Below are 18,072 nucleotides of genomic sequence, written 5' to 3'. Positions count from 1 at the left end.
ATCAATAATTTCTTTGTCTTTTTGACCATGTTTTAAGAGAAAAAAAAATTAACAATTAACACCTCATTATTTACAAATAATTATTAAATAAAAGCGCCAATTATAAACTAATATTGGCATAATTTTGTTCACTATGCCTGATTTTTTTTTTAAAAAAAACATTTATTTCTCTGATAAGCAAATATTTTAATTTAACGAATACACGAATTATCGAAAAAATTCGTGTTTTTTAAAAAATACGTGTGGTTTAATCTGAGGTAAACATATCAGTTGATTAGAGTTCGATTCTCGGCTTGCGTTTTTTTCCTGAAACCAGCCTCCTCGAAGGCGATAGCTTAGGAAAAGGGGTAGAAATATGTTGGAATTAATTTATATTACTAAAAAAAACAGGTAAATATGTATTTTAATAAAATTTGGGCTTTGATTGGCAAACTGCTATGTCGTTGACTGATTATTATAGTGTTCCATATCCAAATTCTTTGAAAGATTTTAGAAAAAAGATTAGTTCTTTTAATATGAGATCATAGTGATGAAGGAGGATTACTCTCAATTTTATTTTAACATTTTTATTATAGATGTATAGGAATATATTACTGAATAATTCATTTATCAAAAGCTGCAAAAGGGTGGCTATAGATCACTATAATACTTAGTCGACGATAAGTTGTCCAAATCAGTTTTAATGAATGAATGTAAAAATCAATGCATTGTGATAAAACTACGATGGGTTTACAATCGCATAATAAGATAGGTTTTTTAACAATTTAATCATTTTGGAATATATATTTAGATGACGCAGAAATATACCTGAAAGATTTGTTCACTCAAATGTACAATTCCCAAGCTGGTCCCATTTTCCAGTCCTTAATCCAAAATTTAAATTCTAATCAAAAAGAAATTTTGAACCATTATTTACAATGAAGAAAAATGAAATAGTGCATTATTATCGATTTATTTTATGAATATATTATAAATTTTTACATATTTTTTATATTGGAAATCCTCTAATATCTGATTTTTTTAATATTATATATAATTCAATAATAATAACATTTAAACACATATAGCTAATAGTAAAATATTATTTTATAGAATGATTTTAAAACCATTTAAATTTTAGCTAAAACTTGATACTAGATTCAGAGCTCTACTTTATGATAAGAAGGTAATTCTTAATTTCGTAATATCAACATTTTGTACAAAAAAACTTGATTCCATTTTGCTCTATCTGAAAGCAGCTAATTTTTAGGTTTTGTGGATTGATTTAAACCCGAACCTTTGACCTTCGCTAATCGATATCTATTTTAGGAATGACGAGGGAGATAATTGTAAGAAGTTACAATGAGACAAGTTTTCACATCTGAAGATAAATTTAAATACTACATCTAAATTTTAACCAGAGTAATATCAGAACTTTTTCTGGCCAAAATTTAGTGATTGGATTTCCACGTGAGAATTAGATTAGTTCATCTCCACCTTTTTATAATTCTACAGTAGTTTTAATTAAATTTTTATTGTTTTCAAAACCTTTTATATTGGTTTATAATTTGACTTTTATAAATATTTTGTATGTAAATAAGAATTGTATAACTATAAAAAATTGATTTATCCTTTTCAACTTTAAGTAAATTTTTGAGTGCGTCTTTTTTTAAATTTAAAATTTACGAGAAAGGTATTTGCCATTAACTTTTGAGTCATTTATAATATATTAAGTTTATTGCAATCTTGTAAGAAATCAGTAGGTTTCTCTAACTTGCGGGAATGCATTATCAGCAAAATCACAATTTTTAAAAACGCACTATATATATGAATTGTTTTGACAGTTCCTTTTAACTTGATAATACCAATATGAATTATTTACGCATGTTTAAGAAAGCATCTTGCAGTAACAAAATCCAATGTAAATTTTTAACCAATGATGGAAGATTAAAATGTATATAAATTTATTTCAGGTATAAAATGATTGATTTGCAAGGATATAAAACTCCCATTATAAGAAAATATTTTCACTTTATTACTTAGCTAGAAAATAAAATTTTACGTAAACTACTTTCATAGCATTCGTTTACTAAAATAATAACGTGGCTGAATGAAATTGTAGACTCTTGTTTTATGAGTCTCTAATTTAATTGAAATTTATTAGCTTCAAAAAAAAACAAATATTTTTTTATATTTCCTATACAAAAATTGTTTTTAAAAAAGAATGAATTTTGATACTACTAAAGCGCCATATTTATTTTGCATTGAATAGCTATGCATTTAATTTAAATTTATGAAATACAAAATAAATATATTTTTTTGATAATTATAAATGGTGAGCATTGGTTATTATAAAACAAGAAGATAATGTCTTAGGTAAGATTTTCTTTTAATATATTTTTAGTAAGTTAAATATAGTTCGAAAGAAGAGAATCAAGGTTAATATTCTTCAATTATAATTAAAGCGATTATTTGATATCGAGATTCGGCGAAATTATGTATTAGGAGAATATTATTTTGATAAAATTTTCGATTTTTTTGTATTAAAAATCATGAACAACTTAAAGATTTCAAGGGAGGTTGACAAATTGAAATTAGTATTTTTTTTGAAAAAAAATTGTATAAATTTGGTTGTAGATATACAAAATGAATTCGTTATAATTTGGTTGCATAAACAAAAAAAATTTAGTATAATTTTAGTTGTAGATAAAAGACAATTTACATAAAAAATTAGCGTAAAAATCATTCATTTCAATTGCTTTACCCTTAAAAATGTGAAAAACTCGTTTTAATGATCATCTCGTTAATAGTTAATACTCTAATATAAATTTTAATACATAATGTAACATGGCAAGAAAATAATTCATGACTAATAGATAAATAATATATCATTATCACAGTTTTATTTTTCCTCCATTACATAACCATTTTTTATGAGGAATTTATTTTTATATTTGTTATATTTCATTCGAAATATACTACAATAATTGCTATATCATCCCTAAAATCACGCCTAATTTCTTCCGGAAGCGATAAAAGTGTTGATAATTTGATATAATCCAGCTCGTGACGCCTTTTAATTATTTTCTGTTTCGGTAAAGGGTTTATTGCCTGCTCATCAGTATTATCTTCTGGTCTAGCATGAATTGTCTGCTTTTCGTGTTGGGAACCATATCCCCCGAGAGCGTTTTCCATGAGCCATGTAGCCGAATTGCAATCTGGATCTGCTATAAATATTAAAGATAAATTGCATTTATAATAAAATAAACAACCTCAAAATCTATCATTCTGGCTTAGGTAATTGGAGAGTGGGCCAAAGGATTTTATTCCTGTGGTCTGGGGTAAATAACACTTTTATAAAAGTTAGCTAATAAAGTTGGTGTCATGAAAGATATCGGTTGTATAAAAATTCCCTTGGTATATAAGAAACAAAGATAGATGGTAAAGATAGAATCTGATAATGGTAGCAGCGTCTACATAAACGGGGGGGGGGGTAGGAGCAGTTTGCATCCTTTTTAAAGGGGAGTGGTAGGCGGCTTTAATGGGGGTTGGATGGGGGAGGGGATATTTATTAAATTTTGAGATCAAATAGGACAAAATTTATTGCTCTAAAAATTAATACTTTTATTTTAGACCTATTATAATATATTTCATCAAGCAAATCTATATATTACAAAAGATCATAGACATTATTTTTCAAGTAAAACTTTCTGCTATTCTAACAAATGTAATTTAAAAGGTTTAGACATTTTCAGCAATCACATAATGCTATAATAATGAATTCATTGTAAATAATGGGGGTTTTTATTGAATTTATTATCTAAAAAATAACTCCTCTATATATCGATAGTTGGTAGTAGAGATAAAATAATTTAAGTTATTCTATTTAAATTTTCTGAAAGAGTATTATAATTAAAAAGGTGAAATTAAAAATAAGTAAAAAATGCTAGCGTAGGCAGTGAAAATTTTTTAGGGGGAAGGCATAGGTTTTTGAAGGGGATTTGCAACCAGTGAAAAACCTGCCCTGTAGACGCTGAATGGTAGTGTGCATTTTGCAGAAACATTATGATTGTTGAAGGACTTATATGTAAAACGTCATAATTAAAGGCGAAGAATTAGAAAATATCGTCAATATGCTATCGAAAATGGATTATAATGATGATTGTGAGATTTGCAGATGGAAATTTGTAGAACATGCAAGAAAAAGGTAGCATAAAATATGTTTGTAATTGAATATAGAAAGTTGGGTGATTTTAGATAGGAAAATTTTGTTTGGGTGATGGAACGCTGAGAGAATGAATAGAAGTTTGCTGGCGAGACAATGACCAATGATGGTGATAAGAGAAACCAAATAAAAATGAATATATAGAATATCTAGGTCTCTTCAAGCCGATTAACGTTGGATACCACTTTTTTTATAAATAATCTATAAGGAATTAAAAATAATTATTTATAATATACAACATTATGGTAAAAGAGATTCTTAATTTTAGAGAGAAAATATTTAGAAATATTGACATTCAATTTTAAATGGTATTCAATAAAGTCCTAATTAAAAAAATGTTTAGTTCGACGCATTGATTTCTTAAAACAGCAGAAATTTAGTGTGCAGCGATAAGCCAATAAAAAAAGAATTTGCCGCTGGCAATCAAGATCCCAGAGAAAAATTTTAAGCTTCTAAGAGAGACAAACAAAAAATTGAATCTGAAGCAATAGATGTGATAAGGGTTGAGCAGATGATGACAGTATAGAAGGATTGGGTGAAGAGATATATTATGATGGTAATATAATATATGACAAAAGCCTAAGAAAGATCTAAGAGAGCCTGAGTAAAGGTGAAAAAAATAGGTTTGAATAGTTAATCTCACGATGACAGAATGTAGAGAAGAGAAATTAGAGTGATAAGGATTGAGCAGATGGTGATGATATAGAACAATTGGGTGAAGAGATAAACTGTTATGGAAAACATATGAAAAGACCCCGAGAAAGATTTAAGAGAACCTATGTAGAGAAGTGGAATTATAGCGATCACTTATCTAAACATGGATAAACCTGAAAATATATCATCGACCTGGAAAATTATATACATTACAAATGGTAATTATTATAAATTTTGTAATTTGTTCTGCTGAATTATTAAATTTATAAAATTTAAATCTATTATTGTATCTCAAAAAAGAAAAAAAATCTTGTATTGAATATTAATTACGTTCAAGCGTGCTAGTATCAGGTCCGTAATCGCTTTCCGATAACGTAGGGGCAACCATATTAGAAAATTCGTCCATTTTTTGTTTTTCAATAATTTTCGACTCTGCTAACGCATCCTCGTGGGATGACGGCCTAAAATCTCGAGGGATATCCGAGTTTGAGAGATCTGCAGTATCTAATTAATATTTTTTTTATCTTTCTGTAATATATTTAGAATTGATTAAGATTTTAATTTTTTTTAAACCTGGAACCCCTTAAACCACATAAATTTAATAGCGGAAGTAGAATCCCTTTATAATTTATAAGAACCGGAAACAAATAATTAAAAAATTATTTGGAAAGATTTCCGATTCTATAATGCTCAAAACTCAAACATTTAAAAAGTTGACATACCACTTATAGCAAAGAAAAGGGTAGTTACTGAATGTTAATTAGTGATAAAAAAAAATTGACAATCGTCTGCTTTTTTTTAAAAAACGTTTATATTTACAATTTAATAAATTTATATAAATTTTATTTTCTTAAAATGGGTGAGGTAAGATAACAAATATCCATATTCCTGAGATTTTTATTAACTCTCATAAAAGAGGAAATTATGAAAAAAAAGATACTAATTAATTAGTCGTAAGTCAATCTACCAATTAGAGATATACCATAGAAATATTTAAAAGAATATTGATTTTTGAGCCTACAAAATTAATTCAAGGGAGATAGATTCTATGAAAAACAATTCTTTAAATCGGCATGGAATGTCTCTTTTTCAAAAATATAATTTGATGAAATTTCTGCAAAGGCAAGTTTTCATATCAACCTTTCTACGAAGATTACATTCAATACATTCACGTTAATTTATTTTTAAGGTTAAAACCGTATCCCTAGGGTGGGGAGGGGGTCCTATTCACCCTTTTACATTAAAAAAAACAGTAAATTAATAGACAGGGAAATTTACAATTTGTTATCGATTACTAAAAGTTAAAATAAAAATAGGGCCATACCTAGAGTTTTGGGTTGCTAAAAAGCCCGATTAGGGTCGATTTTTAAAAACAACCGGATTAAGACCGAATTTATAGTGAAATATATCGCTCCGAAGATGGAGACGAGGTGACAATCTGAATCTTGCATAAATTTGAAAATGAAAATAGCAATTCGTTACGGTATAAGCCAACGAGTTAATAAGTAATTTTTAATGTAAAAATAATGGTCCAAATAATTTTTTCGAATTTAAATTTATTAATTATAATAAATTAATAATATAGCTTATAACTTATTAAGTTATGAAATTTTTAGGGGAAAAAAATGCAGGGATCCAAACCGAACCTGAACCGTTAAAAACCGGTATTTTTAATCGAACCTAAACCTCTAAAAAAATTTCGAGCCAAACCTAAACCGAACCGCTAAAATGCCTCTGAACCGGTTCGAGTCTTATAATTTTATGCTTATAAAATAATGTGTAAGTTATTACTAGTAGTATATTGCAAACATTTTACAACATTTTTTAAATACCCTGAATTCATAGTGAAGAGCGATTGCGATTTCGCCTCGATATCGCAACGATTTTCATTATAGTGCAGTGCAAAGCGTTATTAATTCAAAATGGTATCCATCCTCAGATTATTATTTTTTTACAGAATGATCTTGAAGAGAAGATTAAACCATCTTAATATTAATAAAACAAAAGAGGGCGAATTTTATGTCCTCTTTCCTAAACTATTAAAAAATGAGCCTAAATTTTTCAACTATATGAGAATGACTAAAGTAAATTTATTCTATTTTATCTATAATTAATTTTAATTTAGGAAACCTTTTATTATATACTCAAACATGTAAAACCTTTATTACATACCAAATGTACCAATTTTATAAAACATCCTATAAGTGTTGAAGAAAAGCTTATGGTTTGTTTAAGGTAAAAATAAAGCAATTTACTATTTAAATATATTTTTTATTTAGGTATTTAGCAACAGGTTGTAGGTATCCTACTTTGGCCTATTCTTTCAAAATGGGCATATCTACAGTCCAGAAAATTGTTAGGACAACTTGCCAAATCCATTAAATCAGCAACAAATATTGCAAAGCATAATAGAAACTTATTATGCTTATATTTATATAAAAATCCTATATTATAAATATTTATAAATTTAGTCATATCTTATTGTATTTTATATAAATATCTTATTTTGTATTTTATATAAATATCTTGTTTTGTATTTTATATATATTATAATAAAAATAAAGTTATTATTAATATAGTTTAAACTCATAAAATATATATGTAGGAATATGTCACTAAAAAAGCTATATAGTTGTTCTAAATTCATCTATTGAAAATATTTTTATAAAGCAAATTAACATAAATTACCAATGTCATTAAACTTTCTCTAAGATAAAGATCATTCATTATAAATAATATATATTTAGACATTATTAATTACCAAACTCAGTACAAAGCTTAATTAATGCAGGACTTTTGGGAATAATTATATCATTCAATGTATTTCACAAAATGTATATTTCAAATAATATAAATACATACAAAATATATATTTCAAATAACAAAAATATAAACAAAATAATTTTAATCAATAATCTTTTATAATATCAAGTATTTTATTTGTTATTTCTTTTTTTTCCTCTTTGGTACAATCATGTAATTTTTCTTTTAACATTTTAAGCATTTCCAAGGTTAATAATGCTTTATCTGCTTCTATTTTCATTAATTTCCTATAGTCAACTATTTAAAATTTATCAATAAATCAAAAAATATAAATTACCAATATCATTGTTCTTTCTCTTAGGACTTTTATAATAAGAACTAGGTGACCCAACACAGGACATAGATTCTATATAAAAGATAATATAAATTTTTAGATATTATTAATTACCAGAATCATTACTAAGATTTAGTGCTGCAGAATCTTTGGGAATAAATATATCATCTGATATATTCTCACTATTTTAATGTTAAAAGAAAAATTAGATAATTGTACCTAAGAGGAAAAAAAAGAAATAACAAATAAAATACTTGATATTATAAAATATTATTGATTAAAATTATTTTGTATATATTTTTGTTATTTGAAATATATATTTTGTATTTATTTATTTTGAAATAAACATTTTGTGAAATACATTGAATGATATAATTATTCCCAAAAGTCCTGCATTAATTAAGCTTTGTACTGAGTTTGGTAATTAATAAAGTCTAAATATATATTTTATAAGTTTAGTCTATATTAATAATAACTTTATTTTTTATTATAATATATATAAAATACAAAACAATATTTATAAAAATTAGATGATTGTACCAATCAGGAAAAAAAAGAAATAACAACTAGAATACTTGATATTATAAAAGATTATTGATTAAAATTATTTTGAATATATTTTTGTTATTTGAAACTATATTAATAATAATTTTATTTTTATTATAATATATATAAAATACAAAACAAGGTATTTATATAAAATACAAAACAAGATATTTATATAACATACAAAATAAGATATGATTAAATTTATAAAAATCTATAATATAGGATTTTTATATAAATATAAGCATAATCATGGAATGAATCAGAAGAGCAGTGTTGATTTAATACTATATGAACCTTATGTTGCTAAATACCTAAATAAAAGATATATTTAAATAATAAATTGCTTTATTTTTACCTTAAACAAACCATAAGCTTTTCTTCAACACTTATAGGTTGTTTTATAAAATTGGTACATTTGGTATGTAATAAAGGTTTTACAAGTTTGAGTGTATAATAAAAGGTTTCCTAAATTAAAATGAATTATAGATAAAATAGAATAAAATTACTTTAGTCATTCTCATATAGTTGAAAAATTTAGGCTCATTTTTTAATAGTTTAGGAAAGAGGACATAAAATTCGCCCGCTTTTGTTTTATTAATATTAAGATGGTTTAATCTTCTCCTCCTCAAGATTATTCTGTAAAAAAATAATAATTTGAGGATGGATACCATTTTGAATTAATAACGCTTTGCACTGCACTATAATGAAAATCGCAGCGAAATCGCGATCGCTCTTCACTATGAATTCAGGGTTAAGCTTATAAATTATAATGCCTAGAAAAAAATTAAATCTATTTACAAATAGTATTATAAATGACACATCAAATTTTATATCATACCATGGCAATGCCAGCTACCCAAGTTAGTGTGGAAAGATGTTTTTCAACAATTAAATTTATATTATCTCCTTATAGATGTAATTTGAGTGAGACGAATTTTGAAATCATATTAATTGTGCGGCTTAATAAAAAATTTTTAAGTAATTGTAAAATTAATCATTGATATATTTATTTGTTATATTTATAAATAAAATATTATTTTATAATGTGCAATTAATAAAAATGAAGGTTTTTATTATTTCCTTATACATAATCCTAATATAGGTTTGAATTACAAAAGTGTTCAAACCGGTTTTTAGAGGTTCGAACCGCACCAATATTTTTATTTTTTGCGAACCGAACCTGAACCTTGAACCGTTATTTTTATCCGAACCTGAACCGATATTCGTTTCGGTTTGGATCCCTGAAAAAATGTAAGTAATATTTATTGATTTATATTTTTTTCAAATATAAATAAGAAATGAGCAGTTATATTAATCAAGGAAGTACTTAAAATAAATGAAGTATAAAAATAATTTGGTTGGAATTATAAATTTCATAATAATTTTTAAAAAATTTAATGGAAAATTATGGCTATGTTTCATAATTTTATAAAATTAATGAAAATTTATAAATTTTGAGGTTATTTAAATATATTTAGAGGCCCGCCAGCTTGGCCTTGAGCGCGGGTACAAGGGTTGGGCCATATTCTAATTTTTACCCTGGCTGAAAATTTTTCTAAAAAAATACCCAGGCCGAGCCGTATATTTTAAATCGCCATTAGTTATAAAAATTAAGAATAAATTTAATATATTTTTTAAAAGGCCGGGCCCAAAAATTATAAAAAAATATCCGAGCCGGGCCTGGCCAAGAAATTTTTTTTAATCTGGACTGAGCCGTGCAAGTGGTATCTCTGCAGGTAGGTCAGCCTTTAAAACAAAAACCAATAATTATTTAAATAAAAACAAAAAAAGTTAATTTATTTAAATTATTAACTTTGCTCAAAAAAATCATCGTTCGATTTAAATCAACTTAATTTAATCATACTACCTAGATATTTGCAGAGCAAAAGATTTTTGCATATTTTATCAAAGGGCAGGACGTAAAAATAATCCCAAAGAAAGGGTTAAGTAATATACACTCTACATTTATGAAATACATGATAGATATATAACCTACTGATGTTGCTTCGTTTTCGTCATCCACCATTCTCATCGAAGAATAATTTTGATCCTTAGTTTCGTTTTTATTCCGTTCACTGGCCCATTTCTGTCCTAAAATCTTTACGACTTGTCTAGTATGCAGAAAGTCCCAAAGTCCGTCACTGGCTAGCACTAGAAATTTATCTTGCGGCCTCAATACGTGGGAGATGATTTCCGGTTTGGCGGTCAAGTAAGGAGGTGAGAAATAATGAGAAGGCACGTAGATGTTCAAACTTGGATATAACTATATTTGAAATGTTAAGTATTTAAATATTTTCTATGGTGGGCGTAAAAAAGATGAGCCTCAACCTTATAATTATTTTTGTTTCGACATGCTAAAATACTCTGCCTCAGGGGTTAAAATTTACATTTAAACATACACAATTTATAAAGCATTAACCTTTCTAGCCCTCAATATATCAGTCATGGGCCATTTAAACATAGCGTCCCCAAAACAACGGGTAGGGGTCAAAAAGCCTAATAGCCTCCCAGCTTTAAACAGGAAAGCTTTCTCAAAATCATTGGGATGTTCCTTCAAAATTCTTCTGGTCTCCCACGTATTCTCGCAATAGTGCTTGTAGGATAATTTGGTGGTCAACCATTCCCCGTTAGGTCCAATTGAACCTATGACGTGAATGATTCATTTATGAGGTAGAATAAAATGTAGGTCGAAAGAATTAATAGAAAAGGATATAAATTAAAATTTTGAATTTATTAAAAGAATCCAACCTAAAACTGCTCTAGAATCTCCCACGTTCGCTACGTATAAAATTGTAGGTTCCTCGTCCATAGTCTGCGACTGCGATTTTTCCTTATCTATACTTTCCTTGAGTATTCCTTTATTCGAGTAATTTACCACTTTATCATTCTCATCTAAGTGAATCACTTTACCTTCTTCATCTGAGCCAATAACTTTATTGGCATTCTCTTCAGAAAACCTGTCACCGTAATCAATGAAAGCCACACAGGCCGTTGAACCGCTAAAAGCGCAATCGACCCAAGACGCGGTCATTTCATCTCGCACATTTTTAGGTTTCGCTTTGCGAGAACCTAAAAGAAAATGACGTCGCCTGCTTGTAATATTCGGTGAATGGGTATTATTTTGTGTTCGGTCGTCCATATCCGAGAGAGCCTGCCCTGATATGAAATCGTCGAAAGCTTGGAAGGCTTCCTCTAAACGATTGATGACGTTAGTCTCCCGGTTTAATAATACTCCTCGAGGAAAGGATGTGCTAATTATTCCGTCGTTTACATTTTGTGATTTATTTTGGTCATTCTCCTTTGAAGTAGTCATGGAATAGTAGTCATTGGTTAGTTTTAAAATTTGGTTGTTTCGTTCAATTAATTGTTTTATATACCTGTGTGCAAAAATGGAAGTAAATCATATGGAATACAAAAATTAAATATTTTCAACTTTGAAAAAAAATTTTTATCATTTTTTTGTAACTTTCCTACGCCCTGCTCTTACATAAAATATCCTTTTTCTTTGATAAAGTTTAAATGAGAAACCTTTTATAAAATTCAAGAGGGATTTGCTGTGGCATTTGAGTGTTATTAATACTATCATCCTCGGTGTTGTTCATGATACGAAAAATATTTAAATTTTCCTCGTTATCTATCACCTCGTGTTTTTTTTCGTCATTTGAAGTAACAGATGATTGAATATGGGTAGCAGAAGACCGATTGGCAGAGTCGGATGATAATTGTTCCATTAAGGAAATTAAATTTTCGTTTGGTAGCAAGCTAAGGGCCAAGAAATTAAGGAATCGAGTAGATAAAACGTGCGAGCAGGGTGATCCCAGGTGGCCATCAAATATTCCCGCCATAAAATATTTTGTAAAAAAACAGGTACCGAAACATAGCCTATCCTCGATGGGAGTGTTAGATAATAAGTAATTCGATTCTATGCGTAATTTGGCATGGTTAAGGATATTTTGTGGGTGTTTATTCTTTTGGTTTATTTGTTCGTTATAATCTATTGTGCAATTTTGTTGGTTGTGAGATAGAATTTCTCTGCATTGCAATGGGCTCAAATACCATTCGGATACCCTTGTTTATAATTTATATAAATATATATTCTGTTTATTTTAAAGGTATTACATGTCCCTTTATTTTATTTTATTTAAAAAAGAGTTTGGAGGTAACCGTACAAACCAGAGAGGTCCTCTATCAATAACCAAGCAAAAAAAATAGGTTAAAAAATCAAAATCGGAAAATCGGTAGTAGCTGTGGTACTCCGAGCCCAACGTCGGTAAGTAAATTTCTCACATTTAATAATAACAATTAATGAATATTTAAAATTAAAACCAGGAAACCAGAATAAAGATATTTTTGTGTTCTTTTTCCGGTCAAAAGAACTTTTTCTTTCTTTCTTTATTTTTTTCTTACTGTTATATTCCCTTTCTGTTCAATGTATCAGAATGTTCTAAAACACTATTTTATTGATAATAAATTTTATTCAATCTTTATAATATCAATCAATTATTTATTATATATAAGCTATTAGAGTTGGCGAAAATAATTTTTTTTAAAAAAATTTAAAAAAAATTAATTTAGTTGATTAAATTACGATATCCTGTTTTAAATCAGATTTATTTGATTAAATTACGATTTTTTTATTATTTCAAATTTTATAACTTAAAAAATATGAACTGGGTGAAAATACCTCCTGAGGCCAAGTTATTGCAGTATTTTATTACAATAAACATCAGTTCTCCTTTGGGAATTCATGAATTTAAATTCAATAAAAATAATTTATCATGTGTTATCAAAATTTAACAATTGCCCATTTATAATAACTTTAATATAATCTGAGTATATATAATTTTAATTTTTGGAAATCCTTTAATTAACTTTGAATAATAATTCATAAGTCCTAACCATGACTGTGACTCATATTTACTCTTAAGTTCAGTCATCTTCATAATAATCATATAATTTCTTTAATTGGCTGCATATCCTTACTTCTTATTAATTAAGCTAAATTAATATTATCTTTGCCAAATTCACTCTTCTCAATATTTCCTTTTAAACCAAACTCTGGCATTCTTTCAAAAACTTTTTCCAATATTTCGTTGGTCTAGAATTGGAGTGCTCCACTTGCGCAAATGTTTAAAATGAGAAAATCAAGTTTAAAATAAAATATAGGAAAAAGTTATTGATAAATTGTGATAGTAACTTTGGCAAAAATTAATATTTTTTAATCTAGTTTTTATTTATATATATATATATTGAGAATAAATAAGTTATTATCCACTTCTAACTCAAAAATTTTGAATGTTTAAAATGAGAAAATCAACATCAAAGTTTAAAATAAAATATAGGAAAAAGTTATTAATCAATTTTGACAATAACTTTGGCAAAAATTAATATTTTTTAATCTACTTTTTATTTTTTATATATATTGAGAATAAATAAGTTATTATCAACTTCTAACTCAAAAATTTTGAAAATGTTGAGTGGAGCACTCCAATTCTAGACCGATAATTTATTAAATGATCCTCAGCATCAACAATTAATAAATCATCCAAATAATATATAAATGTCAGAAGATATTTCATCTTAAGTTTTTTGGAAATATGAAATTGAAACTGAGCCCAAAAGGTAACTTCTTAAACTGAAATAGATTTTTGTTAATAAAACCTGTTAAAAAATTTCAGTGCCTTTCATACTTTATATATAAATTCAAAAGGTCTCTTCTCAACATGATACATTACTGCTCCCATAACCTTATTAGAATCAGTTGAAATATACAGTTCATAATCTGCTGTATAAGGCATTAAAATTGGTGTTTAATCAATCTGTTTTTGATCATTTAAAAATTTTATCTGAGATTAATACCACAATGAAATTGTTTCCCTTTTAATTACAAAAAAAGTTATATTTTAAAGTGAATTATATTTGAATATTATATTTTTAATATAAACTAGAATTAATAATTACAAACTGCATCAGAATTAATCCTAGTATCAACAGAATAATAAATCAATATTAATTACACAGGATATAATAATCATAGAGATTTTTATATCTCCTTAAATTTTAAAATTAATAAAATGTATAAGTTTATTATGCAAGAAAATAATTATTTATAAAAATAAAATTTCATGAATTAACAAATATGCCAATAAAATAAAAATGAGGTAAAATAACCAAAAATAACATGTTTTTATTTGAAAACAAAACTAATAATTGTTTTCAAATATAAACAAAAAAATATAATTAATTTAAATCATAATTTTTATTCAAAAAAAATCATTTATTAAATGTCGCTATATAAGTAATAAAAAATCCTGTATATTTGTTGTAAAAAACACATTTTAACACCAACAGGATAACAAAATTATGCATTATAAATTAAAGCTCTTACAATCTAATATTAATTATTACAATAAAAGTTAAAATTATTTTAATTATATTTAAATAAATGTTTATTGTAATTGGTTATATATGTAATGTGATCATATAATAAATTAAATTAAAATTTGAATTATTTTTCAGAACAGATTGTGAAACATTTCTGGTGTCCCTTATTATTTAAAACAAAATAATGTTAAATGAGAGATAACCCATTATTAATGATTTATAAACAGGGACATGGAACATAATGTTTGTAGTGATATCAGAAAATATAAAATAGGCAAAAATGGATTGGCAAAGACCTATAAAATAAAAATAATTAATGATATTAAATAAGAATCGATAAATTAACTTTATATATTAATTATAAAATAATTTTTTAATAATTTTGGTGATCTTGACAACTTAAATAATGTATAGGAAAACCTTGGTAACAGCTTATTTTTGTTTAAATTGTTACAAGAATTAGAGATTTTTGAATAGGCACATTTCAATTAGCTCATAAACCTTCCTACCTTAAAAAAATATGATCATGTATGTCTAAAATTATGTAGTCTTTCCATTGGTTCAAAATGTTCCCTACCCATTCTTTTTTTAAATAAAAAAATATATATTTGAATACGTTTCACTTATAGTGAAATATATACAAATAAACATCCTTCCTGCAAATAAAATATCTTAATCAAACTCCAGCCTGTCCAGTGTTTATTACCACCCACTCTCTTAAATATATCAAATCGCTAAAAAATTGTTCAGCAAACCTCTAATAAGGCATTTAAATATAAAAATAAGAATATTTACCTTTTTGTAGTATATATTTTCCTACATCTCAATTTAGATATGCAAAAATATTTTCGAAATAAATATGGTGGAATCGGTATCATGGTGGTAGCCCTAATAAAAAAAATATATAAATATTTATGATACAAAGTGATAAGAGAAATCAATTTATTAATGGCTGCAAATTTAAGCTTAATTATCTAATATTAAATATAATAAAATGAATTAGTTGGTTCAAGGACAGATTTATTGGTCAATTTCAAAGATTAATATTTATATTTTTCTCAAGGTTGCTGATTATTTTTTAAAAAAATTATAAAAATTTATTACATTTTATTAATTTTGATTTTATATAAATTGAGTGAGATAAGTTTAAAATACTATATTAACCAACTAATGTATAAATTTATATTTTTATCAAAAATATCAAACCAATATTATATTACAAAAAATAGTATATATTAATCGTATAATAATATAGTATAAGAGGAAAAATATACTTAACTTTATCAGAAATTTAAAAAAATAATCTTATTTATATTCATTTAGTTAATGGTAATATAAAATCGAACGCTAATTTATAACAATTATATATCGAATATTACTTAAATTAACAATGATACTATATATCAAAAGTATACTTTTACTTACATTTTGATATTCTCGTAAAATGATTTCCGTGCCTATGATCGTATGGACACTTCATCGTAAAGTTTCGTCCAATTCTGTGATTGGTCCAATAAAGTGCGGGAAATACAAAAGTGTAAACAATTTTAATCATAATAATGGAAATTTGAGAGAAGAATTAATCCCACTATAATTCAAAGTTAGCAATCTAATTATATATAAATAATTTAGTTTTAATTTTAGAAAACAAAATTACTAATAAAAAATCCAAAAGAGGACGTGATATTTTATGTTTTAATGATTTAGAATATACCATCCATAGAGTAATAAATGCCACATCGTATTACAGGTGTAGACAAAGGAGTTGCTTAGGACGGGGTATTTTACAATCAGGTAGGTTCACAGAGATGCAGGATCATACCATAGAACAGTGTAAATCACATATTGGTAAATATTTTTATAAATAAATGGGAATGACTAAAATACGCGTCCCCGAAAACTACGCGTCCCCGGTCAAAATGACTTATTTTTATTATTATTAATAGGAAATCTTATTAAGCTTTATAAGATAAGTTAGAAAATGTTTTTTTTAATTTAAAAAAAATACGGTAACTATATAAAATTTACAAAAATTTATTTTTTTAAAAAATAAACTACGCGTCCCTACGCGTCCCCGGTCAAAATACAGTTTTTTTTAAAAAATCAAAACGGATTCATATTTAGCTCATTAAAAGAATACAGAATATGTAAATATTATATTTTAAACTATTTTATAACTTAGTGATTTTTTCAAAAAAAACTTTTTTTTTCAAAAACACTACGCGTCCCCGGTCAAAAAACCGTTTTTTTTTTAAATAAAACAGATTCATGTTTAGCTTTTCAAGGAGATTCAGAAAATGGTATTAATAAAAAAAATTTTTTTTGGCTAAACTACGCATCCCTACGCGTCCCCGGTCAAAATACAGTTTTTTTTTAAAAATCAAAACGGATTCATATTTAGCTCATTAAAAGAATACAGAATATGTAAATATTATATTTTAAACTATTTTATAACTTAGTGATTTTTTCAAAAAAAACTTTTTTTTTTCAAAAACACTAGGCGTCCCCGGTCAAAAAACCGTTTTTTTTTTAAATAAAAGCAGATTCATGTTTAGCTTTTTAAGGAGATTCAGAAAATGGTATTAATAAAAAAAATTTAAAAATAAAATTTTTTTCGAAAAAATTTTTTTTAACTAAACTACGCATCCCTACGCGTCCCCGGTCAAAATACAGTTTTTTTAAAAAATCAAAACGGATTCATATTTAGCTCATTAAAAGAATACAGAATATGTAAATATTATATTTTAAACTATTTTATAACTTAGTGATTTTTTCAAAAAAAACTTTTTTTTTCAAAAACACTACGCGTCCCCGGTCAAAAAACCGTTTTTTTTTTAAAATAAAAGCAGATTTTAAGAATCCAAGATTCTAGAGTTGATATTAAAAGGGAACATACACATGAAGAGGACAAGGATGAATTCTTGGGCCTTGAAACAAGAAACAGTCTTAAAACTGCAATGCAAGCAAACCCATTAGAATCAAGAAAGACAATATATAATCGAATTTTAACAGAAAGGCTCCATAACACTCCAGATATCTCAGACTTCCCTAATGCAATTCCACCATTTGAATCAGTCCAAAAAACAATGATTCGAATGATCAAGCAGTCACGGCCAGCTTTGCCTCTTACAACAGGTGAGCTAATATTACCAACAGAATACATCACATTTGAAGGGGAACCATT

At 26.2% G+C, this 18,072-nt stretch overlaps 2 protein-coding genes across 2 annotated transcripts in view; one reads left to right on the top strand and one right to left on the bottom strand.

Moving 5' to 3' along the window:
• Positions 1-1,022, top strand: part of LOC135925148 (importin-4-like) — a 32,123-nt gene extending 31,101 nt beyond the window's left edge. Inside the window, exon 29 of the mRNA XM_065460351.1 lies at positions 791-1,022. Within this exon, the coding sequence (XP_065316423.1) occupies positions 791-921 (131 nt within the window). The 3' untranslated portion in view covers positions 922-1,022. The remainder of the gene's footprint in view (positions 1-790) is intronic.
• A 1,186-nt stretch (positions 1,023-2,208) lies between these two features.
• On the bottom strand, positions 2,209-16,332 carry LOC135925149 (uncharacterized). Its single transcript, XM_065460353.1, has 8 exons — positions 16,314-16,332; positions 15,684-15,776; positions 12,033-12,572; positions 11,253-11,881; positions 10,924-11,147; positions 10,497-10,767; positions 5,189-5,362; positions 2,209-3,206 (listed from the first exon to the last, which is right to left on the bottom strand). Coding segments are annotated over exons 1-8 (2,196 nt in total). The 5' UTR covers positions 16,316-16,332; the 3' UTR covers positions 2,209-2,943.
• Positions 16,333-18,072: the final 1,740 nt, after the last annotated feature.

The sequence above is a fragment of the Gordionus sp. m RMFG-2023 genome, chromosome 2, assembly GCF_954871325.1.
Source record: "Gordionus sp. m RMFG-2023 chromosome 2, tfGorSpeb1-WG-v2, whole genome shotgun sequence".
NCBI classification, from domain to species: domain Eukaryota; kingdom Metazoa; phylum Nematomorpha; class Gordioida; order Chordodea; family Parachordodidae; genus Gordionus; species Gordionus sp. m RMFG-2023.
The sequence above is the reverse complement of the archived record's forward strand: the minus strand, read 5'-3'. Positions and strand labels throughout refer to the sequence as shown.